Genomic DNA, 17,042 nt, shown 5'->3' with positions numbered 1-17,042 from the left:
CTACAAATCCACAGCTCAATGTTTGACAGTTCCCTGAAGCGATCAGACATGTAAGAATGCTTATTGTAGAAGGGATGTCACCTGGTCCTTCTGCAGTATTGCCCTGTCCTACCCAGAATTGTTAAACGTGGTTCTGTTTTAAAGGGGAACATACAGTTAGGTCCATAAACATTTGGACAGAGACAACTTTTTTCTAATTTTGGTTCTGTACATTACCACAATTAATTTTAAATGAAACAACTCAGATGCAGTTGAAGTGCAGACTTTCAGCTTTAATTCAGTGAGTTGAACAAAAGGATTACAAAAAATGTGAGGAACTAAAGCCTTTTTTTATACAATCACTTCATTTCAGCGGCTCAAAAGTAATTGGACAATTGACTCAAAGTCTATTTCATGGGCTGGTGTGGGCAATTCCTTTTTATGTCATTATCAATTAAGCAGATAAAAGGGCTAGAGTGGATATGGGGGGGGGGGGGGGTGCTTGTATGTGGAAGATTTTGCTGTGAACAGACAACATGGGTACAAAGGAGCTCTCCATGCGGGTGAAACAAGCCATCTTTAAGCTACAAAAACAGAAAAAAATCAGAGAAATTGCTACAATATTAGGAGTGGCAAAATCTACAGTTTGGTACATCATGAAAAAGAAACAAAGCACTTGGCCATTCAAGAATATTCCACTTCTTTGCTTTAATTTACTCCTGGGTTGCTTTGGCTGTATGTTTTGGGTCATTGTCCATCTGTATTATGAAACGCCTCCCAATCCATGTGACTGCATTTAGCTGGATTTGAGCAGACAGTATGTCTCTGAACACCTCAGAATTCATTCATCTGCTTCTGTCCTGTGTCACATCATGGATAAACACTAGTGTCCCAGTGCCACTGGCAGCCATGCACGCCCAAGCCATCACACTGTCTCCGCCATGTTTTACAGATAATGTGGTATGCTTTGGATCATGAGCTGTTCCATGCCTTTTCCATAATATTTTCTTGCCATCATTCTGGTAAAGGTTGATCTTGGTTTCATCTGTTCAAAGAATGTTTTCCAGAACTGTGCTGGCTTTTTTAGATGTTTTTTGAGCAAAGTCCAATCTAGCCTTTCTATTATTGAGGCTTATGAGTGTCTTGCACCTTGCAGTGCACCCTCTGTATATACTTTCATGCAGTCTTCTCTTTATGGTAGACTTGGATATCGATACACCTACTTCCTGGAGAGTGTTGTTCACTTGGTTGGCTGTTGTGAAGGGGTTTCTCTTCACCATGGAAATGATTCTGCGATCATCCACCACTGTTGTCTTCTGTGGATGTCCTGGTCTTTTGGGTTGCTGAGTTCCCCAGTGCTTTGTTTCTTTCTCATGATGTACCAAACTGTAGATTTTGCCACTCCTAATATTGTAGCAATTTCATGGTTGGGTTTTTTCTGTTTTTGCAGCTTAAGGATGGCTTGTTTCACCGAATGGAGAGCTCCTTTGACCACATGTTGCAAAATCTTCCACATACAAGCATTCCCCCCTAAATCAACTCCAGGCCTTTTATCTGCTTAATTGATAATGACATAACAAAGGAATTGCCCACACCAGCCCAATAAATTGTCCAATTACTTTTGAGTCCCTGAAATAAAGTCATTGTGTGTATAAAAAAAAAAAAAAAAAAAAACCTTTAGTTCCTCACATTTTTTTGCAATCTTTTTGTTCAATCCACTGAATTAAAGATGAAAGTCTGCAGTTCAACTGCATCTGAGTTGTTTCATTTAAAATTATTTGTGGTAATGTACAAAAGTTGTCTGTCCAAATATTTATGGACCTAACTGTATGAAGCCACCTAAGCACTGGTAAGCTGTGATATATCATTTTTGTATTTGGGATTCGACGGACAATTTATATATATATACCGTGTTTCCCCGATGATAAGGCAGGGCCATCAAATAAGACAGCCCCCCCTTTTTAGGTAAAAATGAAAAATAAGCCCCCCCCCCCCGCAAATAAGCCACCCACCGATTACTTACCAGAATCGCGTGGTGCGGTGGGTGACTCCGTGTGTGGTTCCTCCGTGTGGTTCCTCCGTGCGTCCTCTTCATGAAGAGGAAGTGACAGGACTGAAGTGACTCCGCCCACGCAAACACACGTGACTCCGCCCACGCAAACACAGGCAGCTTCCCTCATCCCTCCCTAACGGAGACTGCAGGAGTTTGTTCAGGAGTTCAGACAGGTTTTTTTTTGCTGTGAGCAATACCACTCTATATATGGTAAGCTTTAGAATGGGACATTAAATGGTACAGTATATTATTGATTACAGTAGAAGGTGACAATGAATGGATCAGATTAATCAGAAGGGGACAATGATTGGCACAGATTGATCTGAAGGGGACAGGAATGGCACATGATTGATCAGAAGGGGACAATGATTGGCACAGATTGATCAGAAGTGGACAGGAATGGCACATGATTGATCAGAAGGGGACAGGAATGGCACATGATTGATCAGAAGGGGACAATGATTGGCACAGATTGATCAGAAGTGGACATGAATGGCACATGAACAATAACTGTGTACTGTAGTCTTCTTCATGGGTAAATAAGGCATCCCCCTGAAAATAAGCCCTAGAGCATATTTTGGCCTTCAAAAAAAAATAAGACAGTGTCTTATCATCGGGGAAACAGGGTACTTCTGATTCACAGCCACAGACTAAAGCTGGGATGTTTTTATGTGTTTAAGAATTGTGTTGGGACCTTGTTAAATTCTTTGTAGATTTACAATAATATTTACATACTATATTTCTTAATAGAGCTGTGTGACCTCCTGTGAACCTCCTGATATTGATGGCACTTTATTTAATATCTTCTTCTAATTCTAAGTCCTAAGGATCTCTTATTTGGATAGTGAGGAAAAGGAAAGTCTTACTTCTATATCTCCAGAACCTTAGATCAGGGGTCCCCAAATCCTTGCCCCCGGTCGTCTGACAGGTGGGCCGCGAGAACATGGAGACCAGAGGTGGTCCGCAACTTGCCGGTGCAGGAGAATGATCCCGCTTGGGGGGGCCCCCTGGCTAGATCCACGGACCATGTCTCCCGTACGGATTGAAGGCTCAGGGCGGTGGTCCGGTTGTGGCTCAGACTTGTGATGGGAAAATGGGTGGTTTCTTAGCCTTTGAGTGACACAGGGTCCGTAGATTTCAGTGGTCTGCGATCAAGCAAAAGGTTGGGGACCAATCCCTTAGATAAGGATCAGCTGTAACATTCCCCAGTATCCTTGCAATATATTCACCTGTCGGCCCCCCTCCCTTTACCAAAACTAGCATTTCACTATACCGCAGTCTGTGTAGCCCACATGTAATTATGTCATTTAGCTTCCCATTTTTCTGAAGTCTGTTTTTAGAAATGTTAATATGCAGGAACATAGTTTCTTAGATACTTAGTTTTGGCATACATTTCCGTTCTTCCATTACTTTAAAAAGAATAATCTGATTTCTTGGAAATCATTCTCGGTACATAACTTTATCAGTAATGGCAGCTGGCCTTTTCCAAGTTAGTTTCCTTTCTTTTTTTTTTTTCTTTAGCAGTTTCATGTTACTACAGTGTTTGATAGAGACCTGTTCAAGCTAATCTACTTGCTTAGAACCCAGCCCGGAGTTCCCATGTATCAGATATAAAAATTCCAATTCCCATTGGTTTCCTGCTTGGGTAACCATAAATACATGAACCCATGGGTATTCGCCATGTATTTTGTACCCATTCCTATCACTAAAGCAGGTCTCCAGTGTGCACATTAGTAAAACGTCTTTCATATATACTGAAGATCTAGTCATCCTTGCCCATTAAAATGGACCAATAATTGGCATGCAGATACATTAGTTTATCAGTTCCGCACAAATTAATGCTAATAAGTTTTCAGGATACATAGGCTGTGATTGCTAACTTTAGGTAAATGTATTCCACCAGTTTCGGGCTTTGGTACTTTGAGTGACTGAGCTGGAACAAGTATGAACTCCTGATCCTTTTTCATCATTTGAGTTAGTTTAATCAGCTTAGCAGCCAGGCAGTTCACACTTTCAGAAAGGGATTAGCATTGGCAGCTCTCATAAGTTCCATCATACCTGCATGGCCCATCAAGGTGGCCAAAACATGCTGAACCCAAAAGAAGACCAGGTGATGTCAGCAGTAGCAACAATCACTCCTGAATCAAAGCTGAACTCCAGGTTCAGGAAAAACTTCTCTTTTCAGTTGTGCTAGCCTGGCACTTCAATGGTTAAATAGATATTTCTCATCTTGGGGAATGTTAGTTTTACTTTATTGTCTCGCCTGCAGGCTCCTGATCTTTGAGACCCTGCAGCCTCTTCCATAAGCCACTACAGGCACTGAAATCATTTTCTAAATTGCAAGGCCAATAGCTCTGAATCCCAATGGGAGTTTTAACCCTTCGCCTGTACCGGTGGAAGGGAAGAGAAGTGCAGTGGTTACTGGGGAAGTATGGTGAAAGGTGAATAAAGGGGTGATAGATAGGATTAATTTATGAAAGATGGACATTTATGTATTCTCAAGGAGTAGAAGACTATGAAGTCTTGCAGTTTAAAGAGCACCAACTCTGAACTAAGCTAATATAAAATCCTCTGTGCAAGAAATTTGAAAGCTGCCAGACCGGCTGTCCCTGCCTTCAATCCTTTGAGTCATAGACCCATTACAAGTATGTAGGTTAGAAGCAGATTTATAAACACTGAAACTCGGAACTCAAGGAAAAAGTGAATCTGTCTCTCAAAGCCACCAGTCAGCTTTCATTAATCGGTGAAGAAAAATGAGCTTGGAAGACTTTTTTTTTCCTGGGAACTGTACACTTTGGATTTCTTGCTCTTTTACCTACCAGCTGGATCATACAAATGTTCTCTTCAAGGAAATGCTCTTTCTAAAGGCCATTTTAGGGTAAATATGGTATGATCAGTCGCTAATTACTTTCATTAAACAAAGTAAAAAAAACATACTACTACTACAAATGTAGAGTTTATGACAGTGCTAAGCAGAAACAAAGTTATAGCAGGACATTTATCCCAAGCACAATGACAAATCTACAACAGGATGGCTGAAAAAAAAAAAGAATAAAGGTGTTCGTGACTCAAAGTCCAGACATCAACCCCATGGAATTGCTGTGGCAGGACCTTGAGAGCTTTACAAAAATGTGTACTTAGTTTTTCACACATTCCTTTCCTGCTTAAGGCTAATTCTTTTTAAAAAATGGCATGGTGTAATGTATTGTGTGTGAGGTTAGATTTTCAATCATTTTAAAACCTGTCCGGGACAAGATGAGTTTTTAGTATGTCCTGATATGTAAAACTCTGGAATTATAAGAGGGTGTACTTTTCTTTTTACATGACTGTAGATGGCTGACCTCAGTTGTGTTGAAGCATGGTCATCGTTCAGTGAGCAGGCAGATTACCTACAAAACGTTGGAGTAAATAGCTGAATGACCATTCTTGCTCAGTGTTTCCCCAGCCCCTTTTAGCAGGGCACACCACCCAGCACTTTTTATTAACCACCCGGCTATTTTTGGGTGGTTACTAAAGAGTTGGGTCACAATACAGGGGCTGCCACCCGCCTACAAATTCTTTCCACCAAGGTTAAAAAAAAATCTGGGTTAAACACTGTTTCTATAGGCTGTGCTAGGTTATGTATGATAAGTAGATAAGCAGAACTATAAATGCCTGGATAGGTAGACATTTCACAAACACATGTCTCAGTTGTGTATCTAGCTTTTTGTACATCAGTGTGTTCTTTTATAACACCCCTTTGCCTTTTTAATGGCTTACAAGCCAACAACTTACAAGTTGATTGCAAGTATTGATAAAAGTGATCAAGTATTGATTAAAGTGACTTTAATTACAATCGCGATATTGAACAAAAAAAAAATGTATAGTATGTAGCTGGCATAATGTATTTTGTTAAAGCTGCAGTGGAGTACATTACCATACTAATGATCAAAAAATAATTCTTCTATGTTACCTCTTTACTCCCACAAAATCAAGGCTGTTATCTCGTTGTTAACACATTTCAGAGTCCTGCTTTCTGATACCATCTTTTTCCTCTTTTTCAGTCGAGTAGTTTTGCCATGCTCCGTAGAAGAGGTAAGTTATTTTCCATCTCTCCTTTTATTTATATAATTGTATATTTATTGTATTTCCCTTTTTTTTACCTTGCTTATTTAGCGGCCATGACAACTCCTCAAGAGGACAGATAGGATGTTTGCCACAGATCCGAGAATATCTGCATTTTTTTTTCTTTAAAAGCTTTGCAAGACTATCCCTTATCGTTCTGTTTTCTGGTAATTCTGCTTGCATGGCAACACATCTAGTTGCTGCAGAATTGAATTAGTGGGACATTATTTGTTCCCCATGCTGACAACAACTAAAAAAGAAGTTTCCCTGGGATTTGAAACTAGCATCACTTTTAGGCAGGCATCAAGTAAGGAGAATGTTGCTGCACAGCAGATGACAAGAGAAAATGGCAATTTCTGTATACAAAAAGCTGGTTACCGGTGCTGATGTAAACCCTATGCACAGACTTTTTAAATGAGATCTACATGCATAAAATAGGACCTGAACATGAAAGCCAATGTCCACATTAAAATCAAAACATATAGCTCCAGTAATATATATATATATATATATATATATATATATATATATATATATATATATATATATATATATATATATATATATATAGTTCCAGTAATCTTTGTTTGTGTTGTCACTTCATGTTCTTTACAGTGTTCTTGACATTATTATGTCCTTTTCTTGATGCTTGCTTTAGTATCAGGTTGGCCAGCTTTATTCTGTGGCTGAAGCTAGCAAAAACGAAACTGGTGGAGGTGAAGGTATTGAGGTTTTGAAGAACGAGCCATATGAAAAAGATGGAGAAAAAGGTCAATATACACACAAAATCTACCACTTGAAGAGGTGAGGTTTAGACCCTGAAATTGACCAAAGATTTATGGGTATGGAAAAAATTCCTCTATGTTAACACCGCCCGGGACAGACCGATTAGAGAATGGTAATATTAGGGGATAGAAGCTAGTTTTTATGTACTTTAGAAAGTCCTGAACACTTACTATTGATACAATGTTTAATTAATTTATTGTGCTACTATGCTACAAATGCTACTTTATCCCAGTGATTGGATTGTATATACAGTGGTCTAGCTAGAGGGCAAAGACTGTTCACTAAAAAAGTGTTATTTCTACACAAGGGAGCCATTTTTCTGTTTGACCCATTTATGGAAATGGTAACTTTATATTTGAAGCCAGTTCCCCATTGATAAAGTGGTAGTGCGCCGGATCACCACCTTATTTTTTTATTGATAGCTTCCATTCAGTACTAGAAATTCACTACTAGGAAACAATGGAGAACAGTGTTATCAAAACAACCTGTTTGGCGATAAATGGTAATGGAAAAAGTAGTGATCAGTACTCCATTAAATCAAAAGAACAGCATTATAACAGTACTTCTATCCTCATCTTTTTTAGAAGCCTGTTCAGCAGGAAAAAAAAAACTGTAAATACTGTAATAGATATGACTTGATTAAAATGATGAACAGGTATTCAATAGTGGAGAATTCTATTCTATAACTAGTCATCAAGGACGGTAACCTCCTGGGCGGTTCATTTCCATCTGGATTTATATGTATAAAAGCGGTACATTGTTTTTCATGAAAATATATTTTACAGTATAATATAATAGTATGAGTATAATAAAGTTTGAAATACAAATTATATTGACAAATCATGTCAAAATAATAAATTAAATATTAAAAAATATATATATTTTTTTAATTTTTAAAAAAATGTTTTTAAAAAGTAAATATTATACTCATACTATTATAATATACTGTAAAATAAATGTTCATGAAAAACAATATACTGCTTTTACACATATAAATCTACTCTATTGCATTCAATACAGTTATTTTGTATTGAATGCAATACAAAAAGATTTGATTTTCCCGCCCTGCCCCGAACAGAACGTCTGCACGCACCAACGTCACCAGAAACTCCCCGGTGACTCATCAGGTGCAGAGAATGGCAGCCGGAGGAAGGAAGAAGACATGGAGGACGCCAGCGGATCAGGTAAGTGCTTTATTTACTATTGTTTTCCATAGGTTTACCTACCCTGAGTGGGACTCGGGGTACCCGCTTCCAGCATCCCTTTTTTTTTTTTTTTTTTTCACACTCGGGGTTACCGCTGGGGAGGTTAAAAAGGTTTTTTCTTTGCTGCAATTTCCTGACCACGTGCACTTAACTTACCTTGACCACATGGGATGTCCTTTTTTTGATTCCAGTTGGCAAACTGTATTGTCATTTGTATTTAAGCTACCACCGACTAATAAGAATAGAAGTCGATCCCTGGTATTTGACAAACCGTGGTAAATTAATAATGAAGCTTGTTGTTTTTCAAAATGTTAATCAGGTATTTCAAGTACATAACATTGTTCTAATATACAAATTGCCTGTTGTTAAAAGTTTAAATGATTGGAAAGGACCAATTACCTTGAAACAAACTACAAAATGGTTTGCTTTACCACCTAAAATCCATATGATAAAATAAAACTATTGAATCTGTGACAAGACTTTGCACAATTGGCCATTTAGTATTCCTCTTTTATTGTCTTCTATCTGATTGGTCACATTTTGTACATTATGGGTTTATTTTTCTCATAGTAAGCATCATTTGTATAAATGCTCAAAAGTTTTTTTTGTTGTATAATAATATCTGCTTTCTCCTTTTTTCAGTAAAGTCCCTGGATTTGTAAAAATGTTTGCTCCAGAGGGATCCCTGGTGTTTCATGAAAAAGCATGGAATGCTTATCCTTACTGTAGAACAAGTAAGCAGCTTATGGTCTTTTCTATTCATACATCATAGGAAATTGTGTTCTGCTTTCCTTGCCAAGCTCGAGAAAAGGTCTGTCATTGATTGAAAGTATCAGCCATTTTACCACAAACACTCTTGCATGAATTTTAGCAACTGATGCCATTTTCATCCTGTTTTATTCAATATTTTGCAACACTGTCTGGTAGTAGCTTAACTTTGAGACCCCAGGCCTTTTTCTTCCTTAATCCCAGGGCATTTTTTTAATTTTATCATTTTCATTTTTGGCAATATCTCAGTTCCACACATTATATCAGCATTCGTTTACCTCAACATATACAGGGGAAACTAATAGAGGTTTAACGTGGTGGTCACTAATGTGAAAAAGATAGTACACTTTCAGTTCTAAGGTTTTGTGTATCAGGACATAGTAAAATAAAAAACAACCTGGTCCCCTTAGCAGGTCTTAAAATTAGGTAAGTGCAACCTCAGAAAAACAACACATGGCATATTACACAGCGTTACAAAAAATAAATGCAGAAGCAGTGTGTGGGAAAAATTAAGTACACCCTTACTTGAAATTTCTAGGGTCAGTAGCATCCATGTGCTGCTAATCCAATACACTTGATTTATTGATCATCGGCAAGTGTGGCCACCTCTATGAAAGCAGAAGTTTTGGCAAAGTTTGGTGGTCTGGAGCTGTCAGGCTATTTCCAAACAATTTTAGAACCATCATTCTATGGTGAGAAAGGGCTGCATAAGTAGTTAAAGCAGACCTTGAATCTGTGTGATGATGTCCTACTTAAAATATGTCCTCTCCCTCCTAAAATGCTGAATGGAAGCAAATAGGAAAACCAGTGGCGAGAAAAAAAGAAGGAAAAAAAAAAAGATACTTACCCTTTCCCAACTTTCTTTTGCAGTGCCTGGATGAAAGTGACATCATCCTTTAACTCCAAGATCCAGGGATCTTGACAGCAGAAGGGTGGCATCCCCGCTGCACTATGGGAGTCGGGGAAAAGTGTAAATAATATTTATTTTGGCCTCACACAGGTTATTTTTTTGCAAAGGTTTTCGGAAATCTTTCTTTTTTATAAAACACCTAAATCATGTAAAGCTATACAAACTGTATAGCCTGGGCTGGAGTTGTCTTTCAGCTCTTTTTCACCTATTTTTCTAGTTATGGTTGTGCACCTACTGTATACCAGGTATATTTCCTCCACACCATCATGTTAACTGGCTGTGAATAGCAATTAAACACTTGCTAGTTTTTAAGTGCATTACTAAATTTTTCTTTCTGTTCCACAGTTTAGATGTAAATGGTTTACGAAAAATATTCACTCCTATACAGGAAGAAATGTGTTGTGTTCAGTATGTAAACTATATGACCATTTTACAGAATCTCTTTAGGATCTGTTAATCTTGTATACATGGGGCTCTAATATAGGGGAAGTAAAAAGCTAAGGTTATTTTTATTATGGTTGTTGGGTTTAATGCACTTCTCAACCATCTGGTGGTATAAGCAGATTATTTCTAATAGCTGAGAGCAAAGCTGGTGTTCAGATAAAGTTGCAGGCTACTCAATGTAGAGCTATAATGGGCTGTACAACCAAGGGGTTCACAACCCCATATTATTTTGCATGCCCAAGGCTCTGGAGCAGATAGTCAATAGGCCAGATCCATGGTTTTCTCTTGCAGATGTTTCACTGTAAGTAGTTATTAACGATGGAGCATAGCTTTTTATGCAGGCTCCATGTAGCAGTGTAATATGTTTACAATGGCCCATACATGTAGTTGAATAATCCTTTCTTACCTAGGGGTTATTGTTGCCTATAGGCCAACATTTAGCATGATCAGCATGTTTCAGTTAACTTGACAATAGCAATGACTAATTTATATACTTAAACATTTTTTTTTAAAGACTCATAAGGATTTTTTTATTAATGTTATTTTATTTTACAAAGTTTTTTTTTTTTTTTTTGGTAACTTATATACTGATATGGAGTTAAACCTATAGAATTGCAGATAAGTACAGTAGCCTGAAGGTGGCAGTCTTTATCTGCAAACTAAATTACATTTTTTTTCTGCATGTGATCAGTATTTTAGGGCTTTCATGTACTTCAAATAACCGGTCACCAAACTGGACTGTGTTGGTAGGAACCCAGGCTGACAGTGAAACCTAGCTGTATGAAGTATATCTGGGTTCTCAAAGAGGAAAACATTTATAGCACAGAACATTGTACAGTTTTAAATACAGATGGTTGCATGAGTAATGACAGTGTTATTACTAGGCCCAGAGATAAATTGCAAGACATTCCAGTCAATCCTACATTTGTGGTTCACAAACCTAGAATAAGCATGCTAAAAAAGTCTATCTGACTGCTATGTAATGGCAGCCCCCTATATCAGGTTTGCTATAACATCTACTCCTTAATGACACCCCACTTTGGTACCAAACCTATTTGCATCTCTGTTCTAAAATCTGTGTGCCCAAAGCCATTGATTATGATATGTCACTGTGTTTATAGACTGAAAGTTGAATCATTATGACATTAAATAAATATATATGTTTTTTTTTTTTCTCTTTTCCACCTGTGTACATTGTGTTTCCTTACCAGTTGTAACGGTGAGTGCATATTACACATTATTTATTACTTTAGCTAAAAAACATATATATATATATATGTGTGTGTGTGTGTGTGTGTGTGCATGCCAAAAGAGCACATCATTGTGGGATGATTTTCAAGCAGTCTGCACATACAAATAATTTATATTGATAATAGTTAAATATTTAATTGTACTTGAATGAGGAGTCTTTTTCATATTCAGCCTGGCTGGTATATTTTGGTAGTTGTGCAGGTTAATTTTAGTTCCAGAGCAATTTATCTGTTTTTTTTTCCCCCCAGAATGAATATATGAAAGAAGACTTCTTCATTAAAATTGAAACTTGGCACAAACCAGACATGGGGACGCAAGAAAATGTGAGTTGGTTGATTTTATTTAGGCTTTCTGTCAGTTTTTTGCTTTATGCAATACCTAGGAGAATTTTTGTGGGATAATTTTGTAAATCTGCAGGATTTCAATATTTTCTATCTTTTCTACCAAAACCCAACGTTTCTGCTAGTTACCATTTAGTGTGGTAGCCTTGAACTACATCTTGTCCTAGTGCTTACTTAGTATCCTAGACCCAATGTCTCGTAGGTAAATTGCTAGTGATGTCTCTCCAGAAACCAATTATGAATTGGTTTTCTCATCACAAAAAAGGGCAATATGATACATGGAGAGAATTAACAGGCTGTGCCCCAGGTTACCTGATTTCTGTGTATTTAAGCACTGAGCTCATTACTTTTAAACATTTATCAATATTTATGTGTAACTTTTTTCAGGTACATGGTCTAGATCCCAATGTCTGGAAAACTGTTGAAGTGGTCCCTATTGATATTGCAGATCGAAATCAAGTAGAACCTGGGGTAAGTTTCTTTTTTTTTTTTCCTATAATTTTTGTATTTAACAAAATTGCAGCTGCAGGGCCGCACATTGAAGATTGCAGGAACAGAGAGGAAGATAATGGCATTTTACTTGGTGGGCCACTTTAAACTCTCCATTTTATATGGTTTTCCACTAATAGATACACACCCTGTATGTGAGCATCACATTTCTTGAAGTGCGATTTAGTTATATGGACTTGATTAAAAGTATAGTTGTCCTTTTGAGGTACTTACACAAGCATGAGGATCCTGAATTGTCATACCTGCAGTCGTGGCCAGGCTTTGTTATCGATCAGTAAATAAAAATATATACACACACCCACAAAGAGGGTTTCTGCAAGAGAAGGCACGCGTAAATACAGGTCTGCATATTGGATCTTCGCATTCCGAATCCTGCATAAGGCTTTGGTAATTACAGATGAGTACAGGTCTGCTGAGAGCCGGTGACAGTTGTTAAAAATCAGCATGATAGAGGGCAAGAAGATCCTAAAACTGTTCATCCTAACTTTGAAATAGAGATTATGAACAAAGCCACTAAATTGAGGGGAAATGAAGTTCATTTCCTGTCCGCAGTATTTGGATATGTGTTTTAACTTTGGAAAACTAACCTAGAACAGCCAATGTCTAAACTGCAGGTGCATCGTCAAACAAAGTCTGCAGAATTATTTAATTTATCAAATGTAAAAATGCTAAGCATGATGATGCCGCATTGACAAATTGGAACACTACTTGCAAGTCAAAGCTTTCACAGCTTCTTTGCATGCCAGAATCAACAAAAACTGCTTTCATGAGTTTCACAAAGCCTGTGTTCTTTTTACCATTTCTAAACTTTTTTTATCCATTGCCAATGTACGAAAACTTGGACCCCTGAGTTAAAAATGAATATGTCTTGGTAAACAATTTTTCATTCAAATTTGGTTTACATATGAGGAATGCCAAAGTATGCCTTAAACCCACAGTGTATTTTGCCAATTGTTAAACATGGTGGGGCATATGTCATGGGCTTTACAGCCAACATGTGGGAGTCATTATATCTAATTGCTCTGCATCATTGTTTATTGGCCAGGGAATGTCCAGGCTGTTAACCAGGACCAGGTGCAACCTATAGCACGAATTGCATTCCTTTATTCCAGGATGATAATTATCCATACACATTACAAAAATTTCAAGAGTGGCTGTATGCACCCAAATGAACTGATATTACCTTTGATGGCCTCATTGCTGAACTTTTATTGGCACCTTGAAAACAGAATGAAGTAGTTTTTACCATATTTTCTGTTAAGTAACTAATGGTTTGATTTCTTGAAGAATAGTGCTGCATCAACCATGGGTGTTGAGAAGTAAACTTTCAGTATATTTTAAATTCTACTGCAATTGATAACACCAGTCAAGTTAAATGTAGTGGATAATATAAGTTTAGCACCACTGAATATACTAGGCTTGTGTGATGGAATTTTACAGTAATACTCTGAGATCAACTGCACAGTTTTACTGGTATCCTCATGGTATGAGAGCAATAGGCATGTTAAGTTCTTTAGCATAAGGTGGGTAGCTGGTCTCTTGAAGATGGGTACCCCTTACTAAAAACTAGGACCTATACTGATGGGCACTATGTGGGGGTGTTTATGTGCAACCTATCACCTCCATGGAAAGCATGCCAAGGGGAGCTATATTACATGTTTTGAAAAACATGGTCTGCCCTCTTGGGAAACTGGATATTTTTCCTTAAGTCAAATTTTTTTTCTTTTTTTGTTTAAGTTAATTTGATGGGGGCTGTATTTGCTTTTCAACTTGCTAATCAATTGAATACTAATATGGCCTATGTGTTTTGCTGCTTTTTTCGCTTCTCTAAAGGGTAGTTGAGGAAATATGCTTTAGCAACTGGACTGCTCATTTAGAAAACTGCAGATCATAGTAAATATGCCAAGGCTACAATGACAGATTGAGAAACACACAAACAGTCAATATTCCATAAAAATATTGATTCCACGTGTACAGGTAACATTTGGCTAGTTGACAGAATTCATGTGGATCTAATGTCAGTCAAAGGAACAAACTCATTAGTATTTCTAATAGAACGTCAAGCGTTTCAGGCTAACAGGTCAGGGACTCCACGAGAATACAAACTGCATGTTCTAGCCCCTTCTGCCTCTGTTCTCTCTAAAATAGATGTTTTGGATGGAGTTTTGCTTGAGGTTTTAAAAGGCATTGTGGTTTGTTGTATTTCGATGCTTTTTTTAAAAAATATATTTCCATATTTAATTTCTTATCTTTCACTGTTAAAATACCAACATGACACGCATTGTGTGTGCCCTTTTTTTCCCTCTGTCTGATGATACAGTTTCTTGATTTAAGCATTATACAGACAAGTAGCACTTTCATCCGAAGTGACACATTAGCCCTGTTGCATTTTTAACCTACTTCAGAAGCTCAAACTGTTTGTACAGCACAGTTCTGTGCGGTGGACGCTCTTTTTCATGGGTTGCAGAATTAGCCTCCAGATATCCTCGGAGCTGAAGATTCGAGTGGGTTACAGCTGTCATCCCCCAGAGTATTTTAAAGGAACTAATGAGATGAGAAGTGTACAGCTGGTGGCAAACAAAATAAACCACAAGCCAAAGGCTCGCCTACAGTGGCTTCGCTTTCCCTGTGGGATCCTGAAGGAGATTGCATGCTAACTAAGCCAGAAGGCTGTCTCCTTCCACACTATTGCTCATTTGCAGCTGTAATTGGGAGCTGAGCATTGTATTTCTGTGCTGGATTGTGTCCTTTTTTTAATCAAAAGTTCAAGGAAGTCATACACAATGATAAAATGAAAGCATTTTATTTATAAACTGGAATGTGTTTTTTGTGAATAATAGCTAGGGGGGACCAATGGTCTTGTTAATGCTACTTTTAAGTAACTATATGAAAATGAATATTTAATAATAGAGACTGAGTTTTGCAGTTCTTGTTTTTTTCTGTTGTCTGCTTAATCCGGTGTATATGTTTAACCCCCCTAGCTTCTAATTCTGTCCGTATTTCCATGCAAAAATTTGCATGGACATTTATTTTACTTTGTAGGCTTATAATTCTTAGGCTTAACTCACCAAAATTTGTCAAATATTTATTAAATTCAATAATAACCTTTAAATAAAAAAACACAAAAATCTTTTAAATAAAAAGAGAAACATATAATATAACAATACAGAAGCATGTATAATATATAAAATTATTATATTTATATATATATATATTGTATATGAAGATTTCTTTGTATTGGACTCAAGCTATTTTGTATTGAATCCAATACAAAATTATTTGAATTTCCCTCCGCTCTTCCCACCCTCACTGACGCATGCACCGACGTCGCTGGGAAACCCCGGGAAAGATCGTCTCTGCAGTTTGCGGCTTGCGGACAGCGGAGGAGGACGTGTCCCCAGAACCTGCGGGGACCCGGGGGACGCCGATTGACCAAGGTAAGTGGGTTTTTTTTTAAGTTTTAAGTGACCCTGAGTGTGACTTGGGATTACCGATTACCTTTTTGCAAGTAAAATCCACCCCAAATCACACACAGGATTACCCCTGGGTAATGTTTTATTTTCTTACACTCTTAGCCTCTTATGAAGCCTCCTACCATATTATTGTAATGATGTAAAAAAACCTAAAGCTTATCTTTAGGCAAATATTGAGAAACCTTTTGGGATATTTGTAATAGAGAACAGATATTGCTGTCTGCTCTCCATTACACATCTAATTCATTAAAAATGGGGCTGCAGTGTTTAAGGCAGACCAACCCCACAGAGTTCTTTGCTTATTAGGGCTAATGCGACCTTCTCTTCTCCATTATCAAAGCCCTAATGGAGCAGAGGGAGCATGTTTCACCTGCTATACACAGTCAATTTAAAATCTGTAATGCCTGTAGTGCCAATTGATAGGAACCGCGATCTGACACACCCCAAATGATCAGCAATAAGAGGCTATAGCTGTGCAAGAGAAAGAAGAATGAGCTTAATGTCCAGCACACAGCTAAAAATGTAGCATGATCTTTTTTACAGTGTTTGTGATAATTATATATTTTTTTATTGTTTTGTTGTTAATGTTTTTTTAAACTATGTAGGACACACAGTTATAGAAGCTTTGATATATTTTGGAAATAACCCTAAGGGTCAAGAGTGTAACTGTGGTTTATTTTTGGACTGGTATGGTTTGATATCTTCAAATGAGCATCTTCCATAGACATACCTGTACCTAGATGCACTACACTAGGATCTGAAATACATTTACTATTACATACCTTTTGGTATGGTCTGAATGCTAAGATCTATTCTTAACTGTTAAACTGCTGTTATAGGTAAGGTGGTGCACAGAGGATTGCAGAAATCCAAACTGCAAACCTGATAAAAGGGTCCATCTAACTTTTCTGTATGCTTCCCAACAAAATACCTAATCCATTTACTTTGGACCCCCTTATGTTCTCAATCTTGCTGTTTGTTTGTAAAATGACATTAATGCCTGTATAAATGGGAACAAAAACTGCTTTTCTTTGCAAGAGCTGGAACAAAATGGAGATGTTACCATTTAGCTTATTTCCTCCATGTGATCTGCTTGCATGCTGTAGGCTTTCTTCAGTTTTCATAAATCATCCCAGAAGTCTCGCCAAAGCATTATGCTTCACTAAGGCAGTGTATCATGGTGGAGTCTTATCAATTACATAAAAGGAGCAGGATGCA

At 37.5% G+C, this 17,042-nt stretch overlaps 1 protein-coding gene and 1 long non-coding RNA gene across 2 annotated transcripts in view; both read left to right on the top strand.

Moving 5' to 3' along the window:
• The window catches only part of PITPNB (phosphatidylinositol transfer protein beta), a 31,035-nt gene that overhangs the window by 4,482 nt on the left and 9,511 nt on the right, over positions 1–17,042 (top strand). The window contains exons 2-7 of the mRNA XM_072415456.1: positions 6,076–6,106; positions 6,795–6,940; positions 8,770–8,861; positions 11,461–11,468; positions 11,749–11,823; positions 12,229–12,312. Coding sequence (XP_072271557.1) covers positions 6,076–6,106; positions 6,795–6,940; positions 8,770–8,861; positions 11,461–11,468; positions 11,749–11,823; positions 12,229–12,312 — 436 coding nt within the window. The remainder of the gene's footprint in view (positions 1–6,075; positions 6,107–6,794; positions 6,941–8,769; positions 8,862–11,460; positions 11,469–11,748; positions 11,824–12,228; positions 12,313–17,042) is intronic.
• Positions 1,744–2,630, top strand: LOC140333646 (uncharacterized). The gene is made up of 2 exons (XR_011921406.1): positions 1,744–2,298; positions 2,330–2,630. It is a non-coding gene; the product is annotated as an uncharacterized lncRNA (long non-coding RNA).

The sequence above is a fragment of the Pyxicephalus adspersus genome, chromosome 6 (genome assembly GCF_032062135.1).
Source record: "Pyxicephalus adspersus chromosome 6, UCB_Pads_2.0, whole genome shotgun sequence".
Lineage (NCBI taxonomy): Eukaryota > Metazoa > Chordata > Amphibia > Anura > Pyxicephalidae > Pyxicephalus > Pyxicephalus adspersus.
The sequence above is the reverse complement of the archived record's forward strand: the minus strand, read 5'-3'. Positions and strand labels throughout refer to the sequence as shown.